This window comes from Monodelphis domestica, chromosome 2, assembly GCF_027887165.1.
Source record: "Monodelphis domestica isolate mMonDom1 chromosome 2, mMonDom1.pri, whole genome shotgun sequence".
NCBI lineage: Eukaryota > Metazoa > Chordata > Mammalia > Didelphimorphia > Didelphidae > Monodelphis > Monodelphis domestica.
Window position 1 is genome coordinate 290,825,091 of NC_077228.1, and position 27,874 is coordinate 290,852,964.

Consider the following 27,874-nt stretch of genomic DNA (forward strand, 5'->3'; position numbering starts at 1 on the left):
TTGAAGGTCCTGGTCCAGTGTGCTCTCCTCTTCAGGTTAAATATCGCCCTAATTTCCCTGAGATTCCCGGGATGCAGGGGCAGAGTCCAGGGAACTGAATGCTCCAGGGAATCGTTTGTGGCAAGGGCACAGTTCAATTCAGCAGAGGCAGAAAAGGAAGGTTATTTCCCACGACCTTTCCAGCCACACCCTGCTCCCCCCACCACACACACACACCCCATTCCACTTTTTGGTTCCGGGAGTAGGGTTATACCGAATGCCCACAAACCGTGCTCCCTCTCACATAGGATAATTCCATTCCTTCGACTAACCAGGACTCCACCTTAACCACCTGTATTCAAGGGGCATCCCAAGACTGACCAATCAAAAGTCGGGTCGCATCCCACCCTCTCCCCAACAGCCAATCGTAGGGCGTGTCTCAAACAAAACGCCACCACACCCTTTCTTCCATTATCGCCCAACACAGCCCATCCCCCTCCTCCTCCCCCCAGCAGGCCAGAACCGCCAGGCGAGCTCCCGACACCACCCCCCCTCTCTCCGCGCCTGGCGGCGGCTGCTCGGGGCGGTTAGAACCGCGACCCGGACGCCTGCCACAGCTGCGCAGGCGCCGTGGGGGACCGCCACCACCCCAACCACCGCACACCCTGCCTCCCTGGGCACCTCCCGGCGGGGGTCCAGGAGTCCCGAGGCTCTGCGCTCCGGGGCTGCGACGGTGGCGGCGGCGGCGGGTGAGTCCTCGCATCTCCGCCCGCCAGTTTCCTTTTCAGGAGAGCTGGAGGGAGGGGTGAAGTGTGTCCTTTACAACCCCCAAACCGCTCCCACCCCACCCTAAAAGCCTGGTCGCTGGGGACGGGGGGTGCGGAAACAGATACTCTTACCACCACTACCTCCCAGCTCCCCCGGGTAAAGGATTTGAGGTCAGATAGACCTGGGGCGGGTAGCGGACTAGGGAGGAGGAAAGCTGGAGAAGCGACGAGAGCCCGAGAGGAGGAGGAGCAACGGGGCAGGAGGAAAATAACTCCAGAGGCGAGGGGCTGTGGAGGGCACTGGAGAACGGCGGGTCTGGAGAAGGGGAGGGAGAGGGGACTTAAGGGGGAGGTTGAGGAAGGAGCGGCTGAAGAAAGAGGGGCTGAGTAGAGAAAGCATGAGGGTAGGGAAATGGAGAAAAGGGGGTGGGGAGGGAAGCTGAAAGAGAGGGACTAGGAGAAGCTGCGAGGACTCCGGACACAGCGGGAGAGTGCTGGAGAAAGGAGAGGGAGAGGGGTACTAGATAAAGGGGAAATGGAGATAGAAAGGCCATAAACAAAGTTGAGGGACCTGGAGAGAGGGAAAGGCAATGGGGTTTTAGGGGAGGAAAAACGCTCATATTTGGGGAAGAGGAGGTACAGATGATTTTGGGGAGGGAGGGGAAAGTGCAAGGACCACAGGGGTGATTGGTGCCCAGTAGCGGAGGGGCTGAAGAGGAATCTTAGTATGTGAACCCGGAAGGGTTACAGCCCCTTTCGGAGAGTAATAACATCTAGGAGGAGATGGTACAAAATGGGCGCAATAAGTAGAAATAGGATGGTTGGGTTTTTTTTTTTTTTTATCTGAGGATGAATTTTATTTTTTTAAACTAAAGTATGTGATGCCTTAAACACCTGTGTGGGCATCAGTTATGTGAAATAGCATAAGGCAAATGACTCACAAATTAAGGCAGGTGTTATTTCAGGGACCTGTAATAGGTTATTAAGAAATGCCTAACTTTAACAGAGGTCGATGGACCTTGGGGAAGCCATTTAACTGCTGTGAGTTTAAATTTACAACTTTTATTCAAGGAAATGAACTTAGGCTAAATAGTCACCAAGTTCCTTACAATTTTAAATAGTCATGTGGTCTGGAAAAGTGGAAACTTATGTGGAAAAAGTAGTAAGAAGCGAAAGTGTTGAATGAAGCCTCTTCTGACTTCTATGATCTTGGCTCATGCTTGTTTATATGGATTTATTTTAAACGCATAATTCTCTCCTCTTCCCTGTCAGTCAATAGGCATTAATTAAGCACCTACTATGTTTTAGGTAATGGGGATCAGTGAGTTGGTGCTTTTAGAGGATGCCTTCCTTACCCCAGTGTGAACTCCAGTAACCCGAAGTTGAAAATTCTTAATTATACCATCAGATATTTAAGTTCTAATCACATTAGGGGATCTAAAAACAGTTTAAAATAATAGGAATCATATAACTTTTAAAATATTGATAGAGGATAATTTACCTTTCTTATCTTGAACAGAAGATTGCTTTTCTTAACATGCTGACAAGGTCATTACCAGAAACTGTCAAAAAACTGGATACTCACACAATATGTAGTTAGTAAATATTTTTAAATAGGGAGATTCTTATTTGCAGAATCCATTTAAAAATTTTCACTTGAATTAAGAACCCTATTCTAAAGATATTAAAGGGTGCTTATAGAGCTAATAGGTTTTTTTAGATTTCATTGCAGGTGAATTGTGAGTAGTGACACTTTTCTCTCGATTAAGAATATCCTGCCCACTTCAGAAAGGGTTAGGTCTTTTTTTTTTTTAATCCCTTACCTTACCTTCTCTCTTAGAATCAATATTGTGTATTGGTCCCAAGGTAGAAAAGATAAAGGCTAAGCAATGGGGATTAAGTGACTTGCTCAGAATTATACAGCTAGTAAGTGTCTGAGGCCAAATTTGATCCCAGGACCTCCTGTCTAGGCCTGGCTCTCAATCCACTGAGCCATCTAGTAGTACTTTCAGTGAAAAATATCTGGGACATAGTAGATATTTTTGACTTCTGGAAGAGGGTTGTCTTGTGGTATATAGCCTGGGCTGCCAGATAATACTAGAAGTAATATTGATTAGTAGACCTTTGCCTATATTTCCAGAATTTTCTTTTTGTATAGAGGTTAGAAAATCTTGTATGTCTTTACAAGTCCTATGATTTTGCCACTATGATGTTCCTAGTGAGAATGCCTCTCTACCAATGCAGATTTACATGTGACACTGCAGTCTAGGGCATTAGACAGTAAATTGGGGCACTGAATATTTAAATGACTTTATAGGGTCAGGTAATAAGAATGTGTCAGAGGCAGGACTGGAAGTTAGGTTCCTCTAGACCAGAGGACAATTCTCTTATTGTCCTCCTTAAATAATTATATCCCAATCCTTGGGGAAACTACTTGGAAATATTTTTGTGAAAGTTTGTCTGGGACTCAGAGAATGAAACAAAACATCAGAAATCTATCAGGTCATAAAAATAAAAGTTATATCTATATCTATGTACAAAGTCCTGTGGTTTGGAATTCACACCTATTGTTTGCACCAGAGCCCACTATAATACTATTGTCTGTGATGTAATAGAAAGAAATCACTGTCCAAGTCAGAAATCCTAGGTCATAATCCTAACTTTCTTGATAACTCTCTGTGACTCCACCACTTGACTTATTGTGAAGGACCTTGAGTTTATGATGTGCCTGAGAGATAGATTGTTATTATTATGTTTTGTCCCTAACCTGGTCCTGTGATACACATCCTGGGAATAACGTTGTGGTAAATTATACATACACATACACACACACACACAATAAATGGACAAAGTCAGCTGGGTTTAAAATATATCTCTGTAAACCTACATCATGCCTTTATTTAGGGTGCTTGTAGAATCAGAGAGCTGGTGGCAGTAATAATAAAATATATTTTCTTCTGCAAGTATCCCAAATTTCTTCAAAAGATCCAGACTTGAGGAGTCCCTTCACATTGAGTCAGATGGCCAGGTTACTTGCCTAGAGTCACTAAGAGTAAGCTGTTAACATTTATATAGTACTTACATGGCTTTATAACCAGGCAGTGTTAAAAACTTCTTCAAATATTATCTCATTTCATCTTCACAACAACCCTGGGAGGTAGTTACTATTATTAACTTCATTTTACTATTGAAATCACTAAGGGCAAATATCATGTTAAATGACTTGCCCAAGGGCACACAACTATAGAAGTGTCAGATAATGGATTTGAACTCCAGTTTTCCTGACTCCAGACCAAGTATCCTATCTACTTTGCCATCAGCTGCCTCGTAAGTTAGTATCTTCATCTCAGACTCCTGCTAAATTCAGTGTTCTTTTCTCTTTAGAACAGACAAAAAGGTATGGATTTAGTTTAGACAATACATGTGCGTACCAGGCTAGAATACTATATATGTAGATAACTTTCAACTGTGACATCTGGATTACCATTTCTGTGTTTTTGGGCAGCTTTCAACAAGTGAACTTTAAAAGTTTCTTTAACTGTGTGCTTTATTTTTATAGCTGTACAATAGGCCTGAAACTTTGACTGATATTTGATGCACATTTAAAACCTCTAACATGATGAGAATTAATAAACAACTTTTTTTTAAGAAAAGGGCTCAAAATCTCAGATTTCTTACAATAGCATAATTTTCTTCAGTCCTTTTCAGTCATGTTCTACTCCTTGTGACTCCACTTGGGGTTTTCTTGGCAAAGATACTGGAGTGGTTTGTCATTTACTTCTCTAGCACATTTTACAGGTGAGGAAACAGGCAATTAGGATTAAGTGGGTTGCCCAGGGTCACACCAGGTACTAAGTATCTGAGGCCAGATTTGAACTCAGGAAGATGAGACTTCCTAACTCCAGGCCCAGTACTCAATTGATTTTGCCACCTAACTGCCCCCATAGTATAAATACATTGATCGAATAAAAATATTCCTTCAAATAATTATCACTTAAAAATTATGATGTTTTAAATGAGCGGAGGAGTGTTAACAATATAAAATACTACTATAAATATACTTATTTACAATGCTGCTCTATGATATTATTGATTACTTGATTTTGTTACCACTCATAATTCAGTAGAGTGGATTTCCAGAAGGTGGCAGTATTCCAAGAGAAAGATAAATCCACTAAAATGCCATTAGCTTTACATTCATTGGCATGAAAATGCCACACTGTTGCTTTTTACTCATTTATGACAGTCTTTTTATTTTTTGTCATATTTTAAAAAATAGATTTCCTACTGGTTTCCTATAAGAATAAATAGTTCCTAAAGAAATTTAAGTAGCTTGCATCCGTGACACAAAAAAAGTTAAGAATCACTGTACTACAAGTCTTCCATCTCTAACAATTTTAAAATAAGAGTTTTAAAATCTTTTTGTGTCATGGACCCTTTTTGGGCAGTCTGATGAAACTTATGAACCCATTCAGAATGATTTCTAAATGCATAAAGTAAAAACAAAGTTACAAAGAAAACGATTGAAATACAGTTTTCAAAATATTTTTTTAAAACGAGTTCATAGGGGCAGCTGGGTGGCTCAGTGAATTGAGAACCAGACCTAGAGATGAGAGATCATGGGTTCAAATCAGGCCTCAGATACTTCTTAGCTGTGTGACCCTGGACAAGTCACTTAATCCCCATTGTTTAGCAGCCCTTAACTCTTTTCTGGCTTGGAACGAAATGTTGATTCTTAGATGGAAGGTAAGGGTATAAAAAAAAGTTCAGTAACTATAGGTTAAAACCCATTATCTTGTCCTATACATACCATCCTTTTACATATGATACTAAGAGCAAAATCTTTGCTTTAAACAAAGGTCATCTGATTCCATGTTCATTCTTCATTCTCTGTAAGTTACATAGCTTAAATAGTTCATATTGAGGAATCTTTGTGGGGTATATATGTGTGTTGTATTAATACTTTGTGTCCTCTTCCTTTTTTTAGTTATTAGAAATGGCTAGTGGGTGATGAAGCCTTTATTGACCCTTGTTCGTTTTTTGTTTTGTTGTTTTTGGCTACCCTTGTTCTTTCTAGTGGGCTAATTATTTTTATCACATACAAAAACAGATCATCTTAGGTTAATATGGGATGGGAGGGACAGAGTCTTCCAGAACTGAAAGATCTTCACAGAAAAGAATCTGTGCTATTTTTCAAAATTTCAAATATCATTTCTAGCATGGTGAGAAGCCTATTTGGATGAGTGAGATTCATTTAGTTGCTTTTATTGAGAACCTGAGTACTTAGCATTATACCAGGTGCTGTGAGTGAAGTAGAAAGTAGAGCCTTCTGCCCCCAAGTAATTCACTGTCTCAGTTGGGATGCAAGAGAAATACAGAATTTAAACATGTTTTAATATTGAACTCTCTCTAAATGTGTACACCTACATATATGTGTGTATATGTATATATATACACATACAAATATATAGCTGAGGGGAAAGTACTAGAGAGTGGCATAGGAAAGTGGGTAAAGATGGGTGGCAGGGATTGGAAAACAGACATTTCCTCTTTGAGGAATGGCATGAGGAAAAAGCTATAGATGTGGTTAATAAGTAATTTGAGCTGGGCAGAGCATGTAGAAGAAGGGGTAGTGGTAGGGTACAAATGATGAGAAGGGACCATGTGGTAGTAGAGTAAATGTTGAATCGGGTGCCAGGACATGTAAATTGGATTTTGCCTTAGATACTTGAGTTAGCTGTGTGATCATAGACCACTGATGACGAACCTTTTAGAAGGGAAGGTGATGGGAGAAATATTCCCAGGAGCATGTGGAGAGGGGGAGGGGAGTAGCATGGCTCCCTGTCCCTCTGGCAATGAACTCTGGGGAACCTTGTGCTGGGGCAACAGTGTGCATGCCCATTGTAGGGCTCCAAGTGCCCCCTCTGATATGCCAGAGGTTTGCCACTATGGTTATAGTCAAATCACTCAGTTTCTCAGAGCCTCAATTTTTTCATCTGTAAAGGGAATTGTAATTGGTATACTAGATACCTCAGAGTGCCTTATAACCCATCTGGTGTTCTAAACATGTGAGATGGTGGTTGTGATGATTAAGATGACTATGTGCCATCAAAGCTAGACCAAGGAATACTAGAATTGATCAAAAAGGTAGGAGCACCACTGAAGGTTTGTGAAAAAGACAAGGCCTTTTCTACCTATTGCTAGCTGTGTGACCCTGGGTAAGTCATTTAATCTTTTTAAGTCTTCATTCTTATCTATAAACTGAGAGAGTTGAATTTAATGGTCTCCATGGACCCTTTTCAGGTCAAAATCTATAAACTCTGAATGTATCAGGAATAATAATGTTTAAGAGATTTATTTTAGGAGATTCATGGGCAGGAGTAGGGACAGAAGTTATGTTACTAATGTTCTATTTAAACAATACCTTTCAAAGAAATGGAAAGGAAGAAGACTCAACTCCTAAGAGGAAGGATTAACAAGTTAATAACTGCCTAAATAAAGGGAGTAAAGTTAACTCTGAAGTAAGCCTGAGGGAAAGGGAGGATAAATGTGTCATTGACAATGATGGAAGAGCTGAGAGAGAGTGAGTAGAGGAAGATGGTTCATGTTAATATGGAAAATTTTAGATACGTTTTCTTAAGGATATTATGCCCACCTCAAACACAGTAAAACTCCTTAAGTCTACCTGTGGTAAACTATAGTAAGCAAATTTAGGAGCTGGTTTAGGAGAAAATAATTGGATGAGGAGAATTCTTTACTTTTTAAATTTCCATATTGTTCATTTTTATAAGTGAGTAATCTTATAAAACCCAGGCCCCAAAACATAAACCCAAACAAACAGTTGAAAAATTGTCTATTTTCTTCTGCATTCTGACCCCAACAGTTCTTTTTCTGGAGGGTGGATAGCATTCTTTGTCATGAGTCCCTCAGAATTGTCCTGGATCATAGTATTGCCAATAATAGCTAACTCTGTCACAGTTAATCTTTCTACAATGTTGTTGTTACTGTGTACAATGTTTTCCTGAGAGGAAGAGAATCTTTTAATACAATATTTACTCATCTGCCTCTATTTCCTCTGACTTCAAAGTGAGCCTTCCATGGATGAAGTGGAACCCATAGGACAGAATAATTTAAACCAGTAATGTATTTTCCTTACCCCAAACCCCATAAACCTTTAGCAAACTAAATAAGAGCAGTTAATGTCATTTATATGTCATCTGTTTTTATCAAGTCTTCAGAGCAGCTCCTCCTAACAGCTGCAGATAAACTGGGGCAACCAGGTACCAAAACATAGAGGAATGGGGTGGCACAAGGAAAAGTAAGGCCTTTTTCTTTAAAAGATGAAGGTGGAAAAGGAGTGAAATTGTTAATGAAAGCATAGTATTTCTTTTTCTAACTACTATTGCTAAATGTAAATAATTTCATTTAGTTGAAATATCTTCAATAATTTTAAACTTAAAATAAATCAATTGATGAACTGAATATTTTTATATTTCTAGGAAGATTGGCTATTACGTTTTGGAATGGTGTCCACAATGAAGTTAGTATTGACACTTCTATTTTCTGGAATTATAACTAATTGTAGAGGTAATTCTACATATAATTTGATGCCCAGGTTACTCTTAGTATCCTTTGATGGCTTCAGGGCTGACTATCTAAAGAAGTATGAACTTCCTCATCTTCGTAATTTTATTGAAGAAGGTGTTTTGGTGGAACATGTTAAGAACGTTTTTATCACAAAAACATTTCCAAATCACTACAGCATAGTGACAGGCCTGTATGAAGAAAACCATGGCATTGTGGCTAACTCAATGTTTGATGCAGACACACAGAAAATTTTTTCAGAATCTAAAGACAAAGATCCTTTTTGGTGGAATGAAGCAACCCCCATTTGGGTAACCAATCAGCTTGAGGAAAACAAAACAAGTGCTGCTGCAATGTGGCCTGGTACTGATGTGGCTATCCACAATACAACTCCTGCCTATTTTATGAATTATAATCCTTCAGTAACATTTGATGAGAGATTAGGCAATATTACTAAATGGCTGAACAGCTCAGATCCTCTGGTTACCTTTGCAACACTCTATTGGGAAGAACCAGATGCAAGTGGACACAAATATGGACCTGAGGATAAAGAGAAAATGAGTGCTGTATTGAAAGAAGTAGATAACCACATTGGCTGCCTTGTCAGTAAACTTAAGACATTGGGATTGTGGGAAGACCTTAATGTCATCATTACAAGTGATCATGGGATGACACAGTGTTCTAAGGATAAATTGATAAAATTGGATCCCTGCATCGATCGCTCAAACTACAGTATAGTAGACACAACTCCTGTTGCTGCAATATTGCCTAAAGAAAGTATGTATATATTGTTTATGTATATGTATATACAAAAGGAGAAGTCATTATTATATTGATTTAGGGGGAAGAATGTAAAAAAGATGTTTTATTGGTTTTTAGCAAATATGTCTTTACTTTAGGTAGATCTATAGCCTTACAGTAAAAAAGGGGTATAAAAAGTTTGGCTTGCATGTTTAAGTAACTGCATATATTTTCAAGGTGACTATTTTACTTCTATAATTATGCCTTAATGATCCTTATCATTGAAGTAGAGACATTCCTTTAAAAGACATTTATTTTAGTTTTAGAATACACCTTTTTATGTTTACTGCCTAATTAGATTTCCTTTTTAAGTAATCTTAAAAATTGATTTGCCATTTAATCTGGCAGAAACTAATATATGGGGAAAGTATTTTTAAGAATTGCTATAGATAATTCATAGTCAGTAAAATGTCATTAATTCTAGCATTAAAGTGACCTAGCATGATCACACAATTCTTATGTCTATTAAGAAACATAGATGACTTAGATGATATTTGTGGTTTGGAAATTATTTTTAAAATATTAATATATCAGAAACTCTGCTTATAGGAGAGAAATTCAAATTCCAGGTACAATACTTTTTTCCTTTAAAGTCGATTTAGATGAATTCATCATGAACAGAAAAGGAAAAAAAGAATTATCAACATCTATTATATACAATCATATGTTGTGAATGAAGAATTTAAAGGAGAAGTATGCTTATGGAAACAAATTCATAAAAGATCCCAAATATCAAAATAAGAAGTAGTTTTCTTACCAATTTTAGAACATAAAATTGAACAAGGTACAAATGAAATACTAAAAGGGGAAAATAAGAACTCTGGTCTAAACAGATGTACAAATGAATTCCATCCAATAATGAAAGCTCCTTACTACAAAAATTATTATCAGTAATTGAAAATGTTCTATCACTTTTTTAAAAGAAAAAACGTATGACCCTAATACCTTATAAGCCAAGAGATAAATTGGAGAAAGAGAACATAGGACCAATATCACCAATAAATATTGATGTAAAAATTAAATAAAATCCTACCTTGAAGACCGCCCTCCTCTCTCTCTTTCTCTCTCTCTATACATACATACATACACACATATATATATATAAAATCTATGTATAATTCCTTATAACCAAGTTAGAATGACAAGTAAAAATTTCAAGAGACTGGGTTCTGGATAAGAAAAACAAATTTATTGATTAGGCTACCCAATAACCAGTAAATTTAATATTGGTCCATGATATCTCTCAGTAACCAAACACAATTCATTCAGCCTTGAGTCATTTAAGTACAATTTTGAAAGCTCAGAATTAACTCCTTCCCTAGGCAGGCCAAGACATCTCTAATTGGTAGATATCTAATGAGGTGGACTAATATTTTCCTATCTCTCCCAGATCCCCTTATGATGATGAGGAAAAATCACATGATTCCAATATTTTTGCTGATCTAGATGAAGAAATCAAGTTAGGTCTGGTAAAGATTGACTTTCATCATTCATCCCAATGGGGAAATGAAGGACATAGTCACATCCTCACTCCCATCCTCAGAAATACTTGATTGGAGTCAAGTTTGTTTACTAGATAGGAAAAAACTTATATTCTTTATCTTAATTATTCCAATTTTAGGAACTGCTCTAGGACAAGGAATGTAAAGTATATTTCTATGTCTATTAGACAAAGGAATGAGAAAAAAACTTGGACATAAAATCTTATAGAGCAATATTGGAAATCAAAATGACAGTGTTAAATAAATCTCATTAGATCTATGCTGGTTAAGCTTTCAACCTAGGAAAGCATTAAGCATAGTTAATCATATTAAAAATAGCTACATGATTGTATCAGATATAAAAAAATCCCACTTTGATTAAATGTAACACTTAATAATGCTAAAAGTCATAGGTATATAGGGATTTGTTTAATATGCTAGTAGTATAAACCTAAAACCAAGTTAGCATTTTTAAGCAATCCTAGTAAATGTGGGCATAATGCAAAAATGCCACTATTTGGCATATTCAAGAAATGCTAGTAGTAACAGTAAAATAGGAGAAATTAAAACTATGTAAATATTGACAGAAAGGAGATGAACTTGTTCTTGTTGTAGATGACATGATGATTTAGAAAACCCCAGAGAATTAGCAAAGAAATTAATTGAGTGTTAATAGTTTCAGAAAAGTATTAGGATAAGTCTACAAAATAACAAAAATAACTAGATTATTTCTTTAATCCTTACCATGTTTTTCCTTTGCAGTATATTCATTTACTAATTTGTCATCTTTTTTTTCTTTTCCTCCCAGATCAAACAGATGTTTTTAAAAAGCTAGAAAAATGCAATCCTCACATGAAAGTCTATCTTAAAGATGATATTCCAGGAAGATTTCATTACCAGCACAATGGACGAATTCAGCCAATTCTTTTGGTTGCTGATGAAGGCTGGACAATTATGTTTGATGAATCATTTAAATGTAAGTGCTTTTTCTGCTGGCTTGGGGCCAGATGTAAAAGTGGTTCTGTACTATTGCTACTTATTTGAGACATATCTCACATTTAGAATTGATAGGATTTTGCCAGATGTTTTATAATTATGACATTCATTCTGAGGTACCTTCTAGCTCCCTAAATCTGCTTCAATAGATGTCACATTCAGTCTACGTTTGAGATCTTTTTTTTAATGCTACTTTGTATACATTCAAAACAACAACAACAAAAAAAACAAGTTTACTTTTCACAGATTAAATACAGCAAATTAGAAATTGAAGGGAGGGTGACTGGTAGAAGTTGGACACAAAAGGAGAGAAGCAAGAAATAATAATACCTTTTCACTGAGGGAGGAGACAGAAGATATTAAAAACAGATATGTGAACTCAGAGTATGATAGTGTGGGGCCATTTCATTCATGTAAGATCATATAATCCAGTGGACCTGAGTAGTCTGGATAATACCACTCTATTATAGCATAGTACAAAAGTTTATTTCTAAATGTACTTGTGATGCTTATTCTCAGCATCATTCCATTATGTTTAGTGCAGTCCTCCATATGTATATAGTCCTCCATGAAAGTGCTTGTTAACTTTCTTCCTGTAGATCTGCCCTTCCCATTTTATTTAATTTTTTGGAAGCATACTTTTTCTTTTTTTAAGATGTCCCTGTCATTTCTGGATATACCTTTTGTAACAAAAAAAGCCAAAAACCTTATCATAATCAACTGATAGGTCAACTCTCTTTGACAGTGTATGGTAGTAATCTATAGTTTTAGGTTCATACTAGAGTGAAAGGAGGGAGGTACTTCTTAAAACATAGATTTCCATCAGAAATAGTTACTATTACATTGTGGATAACCTGAAAATATCTGAAAAAATTCTTTGTGTATGTAGGACTTAAATCTAAAATTCAGATGTCATTACTAAAAATATTATTTTTATGCTGACCATAACTCAGTGTATCATAAGATTTCCCAAAAAACCTGCGTTATCATAAAGTGATCTTGAGTTCAAAATAGCCTATTGAAAATTCACAATTGTTGGACATGGAACAATGAAAATTGTGTTAAAACTAACATAGTTTAAGAACATCTGGTCCTGGGATATATTGCATCAGTGATCACTTAAATGTTAAAAGTGAATTTGATTTAGTTTTAAATATATTAGATATTTTATACAAACAAGTATAATCATCCTGTTTGTGTAGACAATGCCACATAGCTAAAGGATTTTTACTACATATTATGTATGAGCTAACATTTTGCAATGCCTGAAAAGACATACTAATTTTCATCTAATTAAACCAATATTTCTTTTAGACTGTTACTATGTACCCAAGTGCAGTGATGTGTAAACCTTTTAGACACCTTGTGTAGTGCCCTGCCCCCAGTAGTCTGAATGCTCTGTCCCACCCATGGGCACACCCCTCTCTCCCCTTCTACTCATCTCCCTCCAGACTGGGGAGAGAGAAGGGGTGAGGGTGAAAGGGAGTGGCCTGGACTCAGGGGAGTAAGCACTTCTACTGGGCTGTTGGGCAGAAGAGCAGGGAGGTACATTGGAGAGGAGGAGGGGAGCATGCCCAGAGAGATCTCTGAGTGCCATCTTTGGCACCCATGCCATAGGCTCACCATCACAGCCCTGGTGTATCATTTTTAATGGTTATTGATTTTACTTATTTAATTAAATTAACTAAATTTAAATATTTAATTGTTATTGATATGTCATGGCTTAATGTCTTTTCTCAAGAGGTTTATAAGTTTTACTTGTATCTTTCTGAAATTTTTATAGAAAGTTGCATTATGTGTGAAGCAAGGTTTGCTAAATCAATTGACATTCCTGGTCATGAAACCATATTCCTGCAATATCTGTTGACAAATGAATTTGTTCGGTCTGCAGTCCACATTTAGACAGTGAACTACTGTTTGTACTCCTTAGTCTATATTACTGTCATCTCATTGACCTCACCTAAGCATTCTGCTTTTTCACACTGTACTTTCTTACTGTGCTCATACTCATTTGTATTACCCCCAATTGTTTCTTATTCCCTCTTTGCAGCAAACTTTGGGGAATTGGTGAGTATGAGTAGCAGGAGGAAGTAGTAGGGAGCTTGTGTTAGAGACTAGGGGCAGCCTAGGAGAGAAATGTTATTGAAGACAGGGAGAAATAGTGGTTCAAGGGAATCAATGGGATGGGAGAAGGAGGGCTGATTTGACCATAATCCCCCAAACCTTAATTTTTTTAATTTCTGTGCAAAATGATTTAGTTAACAGAACTCATGCATAAATATACTGTTCCTGTATTGGAAATTTGGGTTGGAGGGTAGATACCAAGAAAGAAAATCTGTTTGCTAACATAAGTTTTTGTTATTTTTTTTCAGTAGGTGACCATGGTTATGATAATGCTTTGCCAAGCATGCATCCATTCCTGGCTGCCCATGGCCCTGCCTTTCACAAAGGCTACAAGCACAACACAATTAACATTGTAGATATTTATCCTATGATGTGTCACATCTTGGGATTAAAACCACATCCAAACAATGGAACCTTTAGTAACACTAAATGTTTATTAGCTGATCAGTGGTGCATAAAGCTCCCAGAAGCTATCGGAATAGTGATTGGTGCCCTTCTCGTGTTAACTACTTTGACCTGCCTCATCATTATCATGAAAAACAAACTGTCTGTTCCACGTCCATTTTCCCGACTTCAACTACAAGAAGAAGATGATGATGATCCTTTGATTGGATAGCCTGTGCAAAGTTTTGACTTTGTGTCTTGAAGCAGTCATTTGAATTAGTCATCAGAGTTAGTCATCAAATTTAGGAGAATTATGCTGGATGGTATATCAGCAAAAAAGGTACACTTTCAAAGAATTACAAAAGATTTAGACCAAACATGTTAACAGTTGTTTTACTATATATCTTTCGGTGTGTTAGCAAATATAAACTATTCTGACTGAACATAGATAAATTCACTATACAAGCCAAAAAGTGATCTCTTTTGCTAACTAGAAAAATCTGTTATGCAGAATTATTTATTCCACTTTTTTTTGCAACCTGTTGCACTTTCAAATACTAAATCTCAGTAAATATCTAGATCTCTAGTGAATTTTTATATTTGTAAATGAAACAAAATTCTTCATGCAATTCTTGCACATTCATGTATCAGGGAGAAAAGAGTTTCTATATTTTTGTATTAATCTTTAATAAGACCTTTCCCCTCAAGTAGTATATACATATGGTGAACTGTTTTCTGTGACCTAGAGTTAGGAAATAGGAAAGCAGAGATCCAGTTTAAAAGCAGTCGTTCTTAGGAATTCTAATCTGAGTTAAATTTTTCCTAACCAGTGTGTATTAGTTACCATTGTTGGAGAAGTATTTATTTTATGATTTTAATCTGCTGAGGTCTTACACATACTCTTTGAAGAATTATACTTAATTAGAAATGTGGGGGGGAAGTATGATAAGTGTGACAATATATATTTTATTAATGCCTTTTCTGCAAGATTAACAATGTACTTAGTGTCTATGTGGCACCTGGCATTTTTTTCCCCTAAAGAAAGAACCAGACAACTTAATGCTAAAGTCCATAGGTTTTCAAATGACCATGTGGGCTTTAAGTTTTTAGGAATATTTTCTTTTTTGCACTTAAACTTAGTCCATCCTCTCTTTGTAACTCATAAATTAAAACTATACTTAAAAATCACTGGTTTGGTTACCATTGCTAACTTTCTTATGTTACTTATTTTAACATCTGATATCCCATTACTGGGTAATATATGAATATCGGGTCTAAGAAGTTCTCTCTCTCCTTTGAACACCACAGATTTTTAACACTCTTGGTAGTTCAACTTTCCAGGCATTTGGATAGTTCAAAGAACTAGGAGTGAGATTTAGGACCTTTTAGTCTTATTTACGTGTCATCTTTGAAGAATAAACAATATTTACACTGTGATGATATTCAGTATATCAAATAACTTTGTTGACTTTATTTTCAGTTTATCATGGAGACATTGCTTCTCTCATATTTTGATTAGCTTAAAGCCTAAGATTTATTGTGAAGGAGTGCCTTTTTCCATCCAAAGGAGGCACTTCCTGATGTTCCTTGAGAATTTAAGATTTTTATAAGGTAGTTAACACATACTTAGTCACTAGTTAGTAGAAAATGTTATCGCTGTAATCATAGAGAAATACCTGAGACAAATGGTTAATAGCAGTTGCAATCTTTAAAAAGTCAGTAGTGTTAAATATTGAATAGCTAAACTTGTGAAAGTCAATATTGGATGACACTGCAAATATTTTGTTTTCTAAACATATCAACTTTTTATTATTTGTGATGATGGAAATAACAGTATTGTTATGAATTATCAAACTGAGCAGTGTTGTAAACTCTGGACCCATTCCCGGTAGTGTAGTTCTTTGATTAATTAGGTCATTTGGCCTTGAGAACAAATTCCCAGACCACATCTGCAGAAATAACTTGTGTGACTAATGTATATGCCGGTTAGAGGGAATATTAACTATTGAGGGTGCATAAACAAAGATTATTTTGCCTTTTTGACAAATATTTGTATCCCATTTTCCTCTAATTATAGGGCCAGGAAGAATAGGTAACATAAAAAGAGTATTAGTTTATTTTTATGAATTAGTGTAAGCATTCAGACGAAAAACTTACTTGTAGAACAAAATTAACCCAGGAGAACTAAATTGAAAAATGTTTTCAGAACTTTAAAATTTGGGGCATTTGACTGTCTGGAGTGAGTGCCCTTAAAATAAAGTGAATCAGTAGGTTAATCCTTATAAAGTCTTTGTGACTCCTTTATGAATGAAAATCTCAACTTTGTAAATGTAACATTTGCTTTGTTAATGAATTATTTTCAAACAAGAATATGCATTTATCTAGTAAATCCCCCAACATGATTAGATTCTTTTTTGTTTTTGACAGTTAATGTATGTCTTTCTAGGGGCAAAGAAGAACAGCACTAGGGATGAAAAGTTGTTTATTATTAAATTATACTTTGAGTTCATTTACAATATGAATACTTTAGTCTGCCACTCTAGAAAATAAACCAGGAGCTGCACTGGTGATAAATATCTAGTAAAATTAACCTTCAAATAAAACTGCTATAACATTTTGGTAAGCATTTCAAATGCTTGATTAGTAAGTCTGATATCAATCTTTTTATACCACTTGGAAAATAAAATGTATATTACGAGATAACAGTTTCAACAATGTCAGTAAGTCAAGGGTAATAGATTTTTGAATGTTTCTCAATTAAGAGTGAAACTGTTAGATGGTGTCTTTAGTACATAATGGGGATAGTTCTGCTATTCCCATGAACAACAAAAAAACTGAACCCATTCATATGATATTTCCTACAGGGATCTGCTATGCTTGTTATAAGAACTTGAATATCAAGTTCCTTAGGACACTGGAGAATTGAAAGTGTTTTTTTCATGGTTTCTGAATGACCTTTTTTTTTGCCAGTATCTGGTGAGCACTGAAGGCCTGGGAAGGGTGTGGGTAATGGAGGGAGGTGGTGGCTGGAGAAGATACTTGCCCCTTCTTGATAAAGGTGGTTGTTGAAAGGAAAAGGGTGATTTGAAATGTTCATCCATTTTTCCCTCATAAAATGTTGTGTGTGAATAAAGCAAATGGGACAAAATGAACTTTAAAAAGTGGAGTGCCTTAAGTTTTAAGTAAAATATTTATATTTTGACTTTATCATTTGGATTTCTATGGAAAGATTTTTGCAGATGCCTTTAAAAACACTTCACTAATAAAAATTATCCTCAAATTCTCTGCTGTGTTTATTCTAAGGGTAAGCTGTACCAATAGGCAATGGTGGTGTGGTTGAAGGAACATGGGACTTCAGTTATTAAGATCTAGTTTCAAGTCCTTGTTCAGCTATAGTAGTGTGCTCATGGGCCTGTCATTTAATCATTAAACCTCAGTTTGTTTATCTGTAAAATGGTCAAATATTGAGGGTAAGGTACTTTGTAAACTTTTAAAGCCTTGCAATAATGAAAAAGTATTAAGTATTGACTCTTGAGTTACCTGTTTGGGATATAAATAGAAGATCAAGACAGTCCCTGCTCTCTTGAATCTCACATTATTATAGAACAGTTGATGGTGAACTTATGGTATGAAGGAAGGGTGCTCTCTGTAGTCATGCATTGCCCCCCCCCTTTCATTTCTACAAAGCCAGAAAGACTCTGCAGAGCTGCTCCCCTCCCCCTTTTTACCTTGCCTGAAGACATTCACAACCCAGCCCCATGTGTGTGTGTGTGGGGGGCATGGCACTCAGTCTCTGAGGGGGTGAGACCTGGCATCCATCTCTAAAAATTTCACCATCACTGTCATAGGAGATAGCACTCTATGGAAAGGGCCCTTGGTCTTTAGTTGCATCAACAAAGCAGATGATAATAATGCATATTTAAATCATTAACATATTTTCAATATGGAATGATTCTGTCTGGATACAGTGATATTTCTGGGTCTTCAGTCGCTCTGGCAATTGAAGCAGTTACAGAGTTGCATCTCTGCAGGTTTCCCAGGATGATAACCATAAGCAGGACCAGAAGGTATGGGAGAGACTGCCACCTCAGGGGCTCCTATTTGGTTCTCCTCATCAGTCACCAACAGTAGTTAGTGCAGTGGTGGTAAGGAATGGGGGGGGGGGCGCTTCTCCTTGGTGCTTGCTCCCCTCAGTTGTCATCGGGGGCCTGATCTAGAAGTAAGCTCCATAGTCTGGGGCTTAGGCTCAAGACTCTTTGGGTGTCTCTGTTAGGATCAGAGAAGTAGTTGTCAAGGGTGGGAGTGGTGACTATGACTTGCTTAGCACATGCTGCTTCAGTGAGGCTTGCTTACTTGTGCCTCCTCTCCATAGGTGGGAGTTGATGCAGATGGTGGTTGGCCTTTTCTTCACCATAATTGCTTCCCTAGATGACAACTTTGAGGCTCTGACTTAAAAATAAGAACCACTGCTCTGGAGGAACTTATTATTCCCAAACCAGAGAGGATTAGCTACTAAGGAGTGACCAGTGCACTTTAATAAGAGTGACTCCTCCTCCTTGGCTGGCTCTCAGTTCTCAGCTGTCAAATATGAACTCTTATTACAAAATAGGTTAGAGCTGTGCCTGTTTTTTTCTTTTGCTTTAATTTTGTCATATCGCTCATGACCTTAATATTTCAACATTTTATTCAAGGTGCTTTTAGCCACCTAGATGACCCTGGCATATATCACTGATTATTTATGATGACGTTAATTTCAGTAACCTGACGAACATTTTCAAGAATCAGAGGGTTGCCAGTAAAAACACATTATGTATACACTATGTGGTTATACTTACCTAGCCTGATTTTTATTCCTGCCCCTGCCCAATATGGGTAATAGTCTTTTCCTGTAGACTTGCTTCACTCAGGACTCTTTCTCTTGTCTGTATTTCTATTATATCCCCCTATCAGGACAAGTATTTTGTCTTTGTACCTTTTCCAAAACCTACTATTGGTAGGCTGTGCACAGTAGGTATTTAATAAAGTATTTGTATTTTTATAATATTTAATTTACAAGTGTAAAAACCAAAGTGTAAAAAGGCTTAAGAAATCCAAGCAGAATTTCAAAAGTACAACAGGTGATTTGGAAGAACTTTAACACAGTTTTAGTTTTTAGAATATTAAAAGATCTTGGGCAGTTGTCCATATAGTTTGAAATTCTTTTTCCATTTGAGATAACTGGAGAAAAGTTCAAATACTAGTTTTTTAACTAAGTGTGCACGGTTGGGATGATCCCCCCCCAATATTCCAAAGCAGGTGGAGTATAATTGTATGAACTTTTTAAAGCACTTAAAGAAGGAAAAGACATCATTCTAAGCCAGAGGTTATAGTTGACACTTTGGTGTTGATAGATAAAACTTGCATCATTTTACGCACAGAAATTTAAGAGAAATTGGGATTGGGGAATTCTCAGGCCACTTACCCAAAAGAGATTTATTCCAGATATGTGATTGCCCTTTAACAAATGGCTGTCATCTTACCTTATTTAGTAGTTAACCAAATTGGCATTAAACACTTGCTATGGGCTGGGGATATAAAAACAATAGTTTAAATCAAATTATCTCCATATTCCATCTCTTCTAATTTCCCTACTTTTATTGAAGGCTCCTACAGTTACTTTCAACTTTCTCCCTCCCCCTTCTTTCACCATTAAATCTATTGCCAAGATAATTCTGCCTTCATAATATCACATCCATCCCATTTTCTCCACTCATTCTAATCACACGTTCCATTTATCTCTTGCCTGGCCTCCTAAATGGCCCTTTGTTAACCTGACTAAGCTGCTGCTTCTTCAATTTGTCCTTTACAAAACTATCAAACTGATATTTTGTCCAGGTGTGACCTTGTCAGTCTTCCCCTCAAGAGGCTCTAACATCTGGCTTCCTATTGCCTATAGGACAAAATACAAATTCCTTTCTTTGCCTTTTATAGGTTTCAATCTACCTCCAGCCTTTTTTTTTCGCCTCATTGTACATACCTTCTATGTCATATCCTTAATATCCCCAGTTTACTTCAGAATTTAGCACAAGTGCTACTACTATAAGAATACTATTTCCTACAAATAATTGTTTCTTGATCCATAGCTTGCCTTCTCCCATTCTTTGTTCTCTCTTTGCGGAAATTATATTTTATATTTAATTTTCAATGTATATCGTGTTTGTCCTTAATAGGATGTGATATCTTTGAGATCAAGGACTTTGTTTTTTTGATGATCATAGGTTCCTGGTACATAATGAACATTTACTAGCTATATGCATCTGGGCAAGTCACTTGTCCTGCTTTGGTTTCTTCATCTTCAAAATGAGTATAGTAATATTACATACCCCACAGCGTTGTTGTTAGACACTTTGAGAACTTAAAGTGCATATAAATACTAGTACTAGCTATGAATAAATGCAATAGTTTTCTGGCCATTAAAATTTTTTCTCTGTTCTCAGAAAACAAACATTTCAAGCCATTTAGCAGTGTTACAAACTCATACTTGCACAGTGACTACCAAAGTAAGTTAAGCCAGGTCACTTGGAGTGACTGTCTTCTCATTCAGAGCAATAGTTCTCTCATGGCAAAAACATAGATCCAAGTACACACTAAAATTATCCATCCCACCCTCTAGCTGTTGTCATCTTTGTCTAAATTATGATTCATCCCAAACTGTCTATGGTTTATGGGCTTAAGAGTAGTTCCATAACTAGCATTTTTCTTCACTGTGGTATGCAACATGGGAAGCACCCACTGTTGTGACAAGACACAATAAAGCTGCCCCAACATTTAGTAGTGGGATGATATGGGAAGGGGAAGAGTTCTCCTTGGATTAGTTAAATGGAGCTAAACATACATCTTCTGGTAGTTTGCTATTTTAACTAATTTTTTCCTGGGTAGCTATGTAGTATAGTGGGCTTGAGTTCAAATTTGGTCCCAGATACTAGCTATGTGATCCTGGGCGAGTCACTGTGGCCTATTTGCTTAGTTTTCTCATTTGTCAAATAAACTGGAGAAACTCCAAATAGGAACACATTGAGATCAGACACAACTAATAACTAAAACTAACAGGTAATTTGATCTAGTGCATAAAGAAGTATACTTCAGCCTGGATTCTACCTCAGTTTTGAGACACTTAAAAAGATGAAACACTTCTACCTAACAGTTAACAAAATAGGATTTACTTTGCAGAGGAAGGGTATTTTTCAGAAGATAAATTGTTATTTCAGTTGAGCATAGTTCCCCAGTGTTGGATATACTTGTTTTACAGTCTGAAACTTTAGAAAGAAATCACTGGCTTTTCTATTCAGAGGACCAAGAAGCATTGTCAATGGCTCAAGCCTTAGCCACCTGGCCCAAACCAATCCTGAGTCCAGTGTGAAAGAATGGGGGTTACACGACTAATAGTTTGGGTTTAGATTTGGATCAGTGCTGACCCAAACAGTAGTTCTGGCCTATCTTTGGCCCAGGGGTCAGCCACATCAGCCCTCTGTAAGTTTAACAAAAAATCTGAATGCTCTTTGATGTTCAAATAAATGATGTTTATAAATAGCAGGATGGGTAGTGCACCAAGGTAAAAGGAGTCCCCTAAGCTACCAGGTTCTACCTCCCACTTCTTATGTACCGGTTTGGTCCCATCTGACTACTGGTCCACAAGTACGAGAACAAAGTAAAGATTATAAGGTTTTAGCTAGAAGTCAACAAGCTTAAGCCAAGAGTGGTCTGGCTCGGAAACTTGTCTTATGCAGATAAAATATCCAGGAACCAGATCTCAGCACTAAGGCGAGATCAGGATGAGGGTCAGGATCAAGTAAAGAGTCTCTGAATTACTGGTTCTCCTCAGGTAGATCTAGAACTCAGCCAAACCCCCTGTAATGGATCAAAATGGCCACAGGAAGTTCCCGTCTCCCACTCAGTGTTCCAAGGCAAAAAGATCCCCTGGGCCTCTGTCCTCTCACTTATCCTTCCCTCTCAGTCCAGAATGTGACCCCAAATGGTTCCAGGCATGCAGTCTCTTCCACAAGGTTCTTGCCTACTTTTCTCCCAGAGTCTTCTGCAAGTTTGCCTTTGTCTATATTCATTTTAACACATTTCAATTCCTTCCAAGGAAAAATTACCCTCACCTCTGTGGGATGACAGCCTTAGGAAAAGCAAGCCTAGCTAACCTAGCTCATCAACACAGGCTGAAAGTCACCAACACATCCTACATCTCTTGGGATCATCCTGGGACCCCGTAAAAGGCAGGGATCCCTCACTTTGAAGAAGATTGGAGTGTAATTATTGCTATGTTAATCTTCTTGGGCACCCCCTTGTTGATAGGTACCAAATAGATAAGGCTATTGTGGTGATTAGTAACTACTGTTTTTTGATTTGCAGACTACCACAAAGTTAACTTTCGTCGCCAATTACTTCATTCTCTACTTTTTGCAACAAGCAGAATTTTGCTTCTATATTATGAACATGTTGTCTTTTGTATTTTATTAGTAATTTTTTTTAAAATAGGCTTTATTTTAGTCTTTTTAAAGCTGCATCATCTATCTCACTGCTCCAAGGGACACTATGAATCTGGAAAGCCCAGCAATAGCCACTACAACCTTTCCAAATGTGATGTCTAATTCTAGCATAAAGTCATGTAGAATTGAACAAAATGAGGCATCTGAAGTCAGAATTTTATAGCATGGGCTAATTGTTTTATTCTAGCCACCATTAATTTCCTCATCCCCTTCCTTTTTAATGTTTATCCAATGCATCTTCAAAAAGTTAAAGTTGAGGAAAAGGGGAGGAAATTAATAAACACAAAGGTAACAAGAACTCGAGAGCTAGCATAAATACAAAAGTAAAATATATAAGGTGGATTTCCCACACAGGTGTGACTTCAGCTCTCCTGTAACCTGAAATATGGATTCAGGTTAGGCTCAAAAAGTTTAACAAGACAACAGCCAAGACCAGGAGATTGTCCCATATCCAAGGTGAGCAAACACTTAGCATATGAAGATGGTGGGAAGAGGGGAGGGGGAAGCAGACATTCTTAAGTTCTTGAAATGTTCAAGAACAGAGGGAGATTATTAGATTTAGACCTGGAAGAGATTAAATTTTAACTCAAGTTATTTGGTCCTGCACCATCAAGTGGCCCTTAAAAGAACCTGGGTCACTTCAAGCAGAGACCACACTCCAAGAGGAACTTGGCTTCCTGATGAAGATGCCAGATGCTGGAGAAGTGGAAACTGAAAAAGATGTGTGGATACTCATACTCAACAAAGTATTTCTACCAGCACTTTGTGATAGCAAAGAACTGGAAACAAAGTAGATGTCCATGGGCAAAGCAAAATGGATTGTGGCACAGGAATGTTATGGAATATCACTGTGCTGTAAGAAACAATGTCAAATAATGAACACAGAGAAGCATAAAAGAGGAATTTTCATGCAGAGTGAAATTAGTAGAATCAAAGAAACAACTAAATACAGTGCCTACAACAATATAACTGGGAGGAGCAACCATAAAAATGATTGAAAGTGTATTGCAGAATTTCAAAATGCAAGTCTGGCCTTGAAGAAGAGATATGAGAAGATACTCCTCTGCCTCCTCACATTCCTTTCCAAATATTTTCAGAGGACTCTAGATGTGAAAAATTGCATATATTTTCAGACTTTCTCAACATATTGACTGATTTTGCTGTTCTTTTTCCTTTAAAAATCTTTTGTCATATAGGAGAGCTCTGTGATGGGGCAGGGAAAGAAATATAAAACAAAAGTATCCGTTTTTTAAAGATATGAAAAGCTCTGTGGAGTTGGGAGAACAAGTATATGGAGACATATAGTCAAGACTCTAATAGGCTAAGTGGCCTGATTGGGCACAAGGCATGCCAAGGCAGATGCCTTTTGGTTGACCTGTCCCAACCTGAGACACTATAATTATAATCATTTCAATCATTGATTGTAATTTTCATTTAATGATGGGATATTTGAAATGAAACAAGTTAATCATTTAAAAATATTTCTGTATAAAATTTGTCAACTGATAAAAGTTAAATGAGATCGAAGCTAGCCAAATAAACTTATAAATTATTAAATTAGTTGAATACAAAGACTGATATGAATGTAAAATATAGTGTTTTAGTGCCTGCTACTGAATGGTATGCATATTCTCCATCATATGTGTATGTTCCTTATTCTAATCTGACAAAGAAATCAGGTAACAATTTCCTGCAAGACCTTGTTGTAATGATTGGCAAGAATTTTCATCACTTTTAAATGTAGTGCAGACTAGACCAATTAACATTCAGGAGTTTCCAAATTTAATCAAACACGTAATAAAGGCTTTGGAAAATTTAAGGATTAATATTTGGAAAGCATCAATCTCAAGTTGAAGATGTGATTAAGATAAATTTAGACATTTCACTTAATAAAAATAATGCTTTTCCTTAGGAATGTTATTTAGAAAGTACAATTCAACACATGAGGTCTTTTAACAGACAAATAACAATGAAAATATTGTTAATTATTTTGATTTATTAGGACCATCATCTATTTGGCCTTATGAAGAATTAATTTCACTATGGCTGGTAGAAAAATGTATTTTCTAAGTGAAATTGTAAAATATGGAATTGATTTCAATACTCTCTGAGATTTCATAGATAATGATGTAGAATCAAACAATGTTCCAACCTCTGCAGTTATATTAAAAGATAAAAAGATAGTATTATTGCACAATAGTCAGAAATGCTGAAGCCTAAAGAGGTTTCAGTTTAATGAACATGATTTGTACTGAGGGTGAGAAACAATTTAACAGTAGATCGCATATTTGATATAATGTCAATAAATTTATTGGGAAAAGAGTAGGTTAGGAGACAACTCCATTTATCACATAGTGGTTCATTTGCAACCACAAGTTGGCTACAGATACAAGAGTTCAGCAAAAAATAAAAATTATTCTGTGATGTTCAATTGCCTGTATGCAATTTATAATAGAATATTACATATTTTATTATTTGTAAATTGTGTGCTACATATCCTGTATGTCTTTAAAATTTATAATAAACCTACACATATGTGCATATACACACACTTCCTGGAATCAGAAGTTCAACTCTGGCCTCAGATGCTTCAGTTGCTGTGTGAACCTGGGTAAATCACATTTTTCTTAAAATTTCCTCTGTTTCCTTATGTGAAAAATGAGGATAATAGGATTGTTGTGAAAATCACATGAGATATTTGTAAAGTGCTTAGCACATCTCCTGGCACATAGATGCTATATAAATGTCATCATTACTATTATTTTGAGAACCAGTTAGTAAGCACTCATGAACTAACCACTGGTGTGAGATAAGATTGGGAAGCCATTGATAACTGAACCTTGATGAGTGTACTAGGAAAGGGAAAGGAGAGGCAGAATTTAGAGGGTAGAGAATACCTACAATTAGGATATAAGACATGGACCTAATTTGACAAAGGAAATCAAAACAGGAAAACCAAGAGAGACCAAGTCACAAAAACCCAGAGAGTAGAGGATATTCAGAAGAAAGTGGTCAAAAGTGTCGACTGCTTCAGGTGTCCAAAATGATGGGGCTTGAGAAAAAGCCATTAGATTTGGCAATTTAGCATGAAAGCCTATTGCTAGTATGTGCTGTTTGCCTTTATGATTTCAGCAACTAGCATAGTAATGGACACAAGGATAGTAAATAGTACTTACCTCTTGGGGTTGTTGGGATGATCAAATGAGATAATTACAAAGCCCTTAGCAACAGTGTCTAATGCATAATAAACCCTATATAAATGTTTATTATTGTTTTCTAGTCAAGAATTGACAATATGACTTAAATCTTTCCATGAAAGGGAAGCAGAGCCATGTGGAAGAGAAAACTGGCCAGCATCTAGAGACATGGATTTTAATATTAGCCTCCTTTTCTATTTATGTTCACTTTATAAACTGGGTTCAAATCCAAACTCAGTCACTTAATGCCTGAGTGACCAAGTGAACAAGTCATTTTCAAGTCTCTGTCTATTGTTTGTAAAATAATGAGATTAGACTAGATGCTCTAGAAAGCCCTAGCTTTCTAGGATTTCGTTTATTGCTTCTGTTTTTGACTTATTTCACCTTGTCTAACATCTATATAATTTGTGGGTTTGATGAATGAGAAATTTGGAGACTCATTGAATTTTAGGAATATTTATTTGACTTTCTAAGTTTAGTGCTTTCTTCCATGATATATTCAGGCTCACAGTGTGGCACCAGTCAAGGTTCTAGCAATTAAAGGGAAAACACAACTAGTTTCTGGAACCAATTTTCTTTCTATACAAGGTGGAATGTAGATAATGAAGATAAATATAATCAACACTAAGGTAGGGACAAGAAATCTGTTATGAAGGTGAAAAGAAGGGAGCTCAAGGAGAAAGGAAATAATCGATATTGTTCCTTCCTCTTCTTGGGATTGGTGTATAAACCTTGAAACAGTTTAATATTTTAGCATTTAATAATAATTTCTTTCATCTATAAAAATTAGGGTCAGTAGAATCAAATGAATTCACAGAAAAGTGAAAAATAAACAACTTTGCTGTCAGTTTCAACTTTTTTCCCCACCATGCCTTACCCAGGGTTCTGGACCTCATGAATTTTAGAGAAAAAAAATGATCAATGTATTTCTGCATAACTAGATTTCTACATAATCCTATGTACTTTATTAATTTAAAAAACATTATCCTAAGAAAAAGTTTGTAGCACAAAAATGTTGTCCCTCTCCAAAGAAAGAACTGATAAACAGAAATAAGTAAGACATCATTTTATTACACATATCTTTTTGTCAAATGATTCCTTCTTTAATGGATAGAGGAGAGGAAGGGAGTTAACTGGGTATTTTAATGTAATATAAATATAATAAGTAAAGAAATTTAAATTAAAAAACAAAAAATCTTGTCTTACCCCAAGGTGTTAAAATGTACTAAACTAACTTTAAGATTTTCTTGGGAAAAAATCACACACACAAAAAAGAAAAGAAAACTAGAAGGTAATTTGGCCAAGAATAATTAAACCTACTACATGTACAATTGACCAAATGGGGGAAAGCTTCTGAGGAGAAATGGAGAGTTATACCCTCCAAATGCCAACTAATTGCCACACACAGGGCAGACGCCAATTTAGTTGAAGCATCAAGACATCACTATGAGGGAGAGACAGGAGACAACATGTGACAGACAAGTCAAACCACACCATTGTTACCGTGACCACCATTTTTGGAACCAGATCTTGAGAGGCAATTGTTAAATCTTTAATGTTAAATATTAACACCTTGGAAATCAGCAAATATTATGGTCAGGGCTTGATTTATTATTTTTTTTATTGTCTAGACCCTAATGGGAATAGCTTAGGATACCAAACTAAAGAGCATTAGGAATAGTGACATTAAATAATAACTTGAAAGACTTTAACATTTGAATTGTCGTCACTCCCTAAGAACCATAGAACTTTTCCATTTGGTTTACAGTTGAAACTTTCCATATTTGCTATCTATTCTATTAGTACATGAGCCCCTTAAGGGCATTTTCTGTTTCATTTTTATCTTCATATCTCCAGCACCAAGCACAATGACTGGCACATAACACATTTAATAAATATTTGTTGATTAATTCACATGAGAAAATGTAGCCAGCCAGAATCCTGAAAAAAGTAACTGAGAAATGGAAATTTACTGTGTCTCAGATTTTATTTTCCATTCTTGTTTCATTTTTTTAAGACTAGATCTCCCT

At 36.5% G+C, this 27,874-nt stretch overlaps 1 protein-coding gene across 2 annotated transcripts; it reads left to right on the forward strand.

Moving 5' to 3' along the window:
• The first annotated feature begins 454 nt into the window (after nt 1-454).
• ENPP4 (ectonucleotide pyrophosphatase/phosphodiesterase 4) lies at nt 455-17,396 on the forward strand. 2 transcript variants are annotated; one of them, XM_001363337.5, is made up of 4 exons: nt 455-728; nt 8,246-9,107; nt 11,421-11,588; nt 13,981-17,396. In XM_001363337.5, exons 2-4 carry the CDS (start codon nt 8,270-8,272, stop codon nt 14,346-14,348), a joined length of 1,374 nt encoding a protein of 457 aa, XP_001363374.2. In that variant the 5' UTR covers nt 455-728; nt 8,246-8,269; the 3' UTR covers nt 14,349-17,396. The 2 variants fall into 2 exon arrangements, with proteins under 2 accessions (XP_001363374.2, XP_016286591.1); XM_016431105.2 differs by lacking the exon at nt 455-728 and adding an exon at nt 7,180-7,329.
• Nucleotides 17,397-27,874: the final 10,478 nt, after the last annotated feature.

What these genes read in the sequence shown, in the direction of transcription:
- ENPP4 (XM_001363337.5), top strand. Translation starts at nt 8,270, where the DNA reads ATGGTGTCCACAATGAAGTTAGTATTGACACTTCTATTTTCTGGAATT. An exon ending in TGCAATATTGCCTAAAGAAA is followed by an intron (nt 9,108 to 11,420) that starts GTATGTATATAT and finishes TTTTCCTCCCAG; the next exon opens with ATCAAACAGATGTTTTTAAA. An exon ending in GTTTGATGAATCATTTAAAT is followed by an intron (nt 11,589 to 13,980) that starts GTAAGTGCTTTT and finishes ATTTTTTTTCAG; the next exon opens with TAGGTGACCATGGTTATGAT.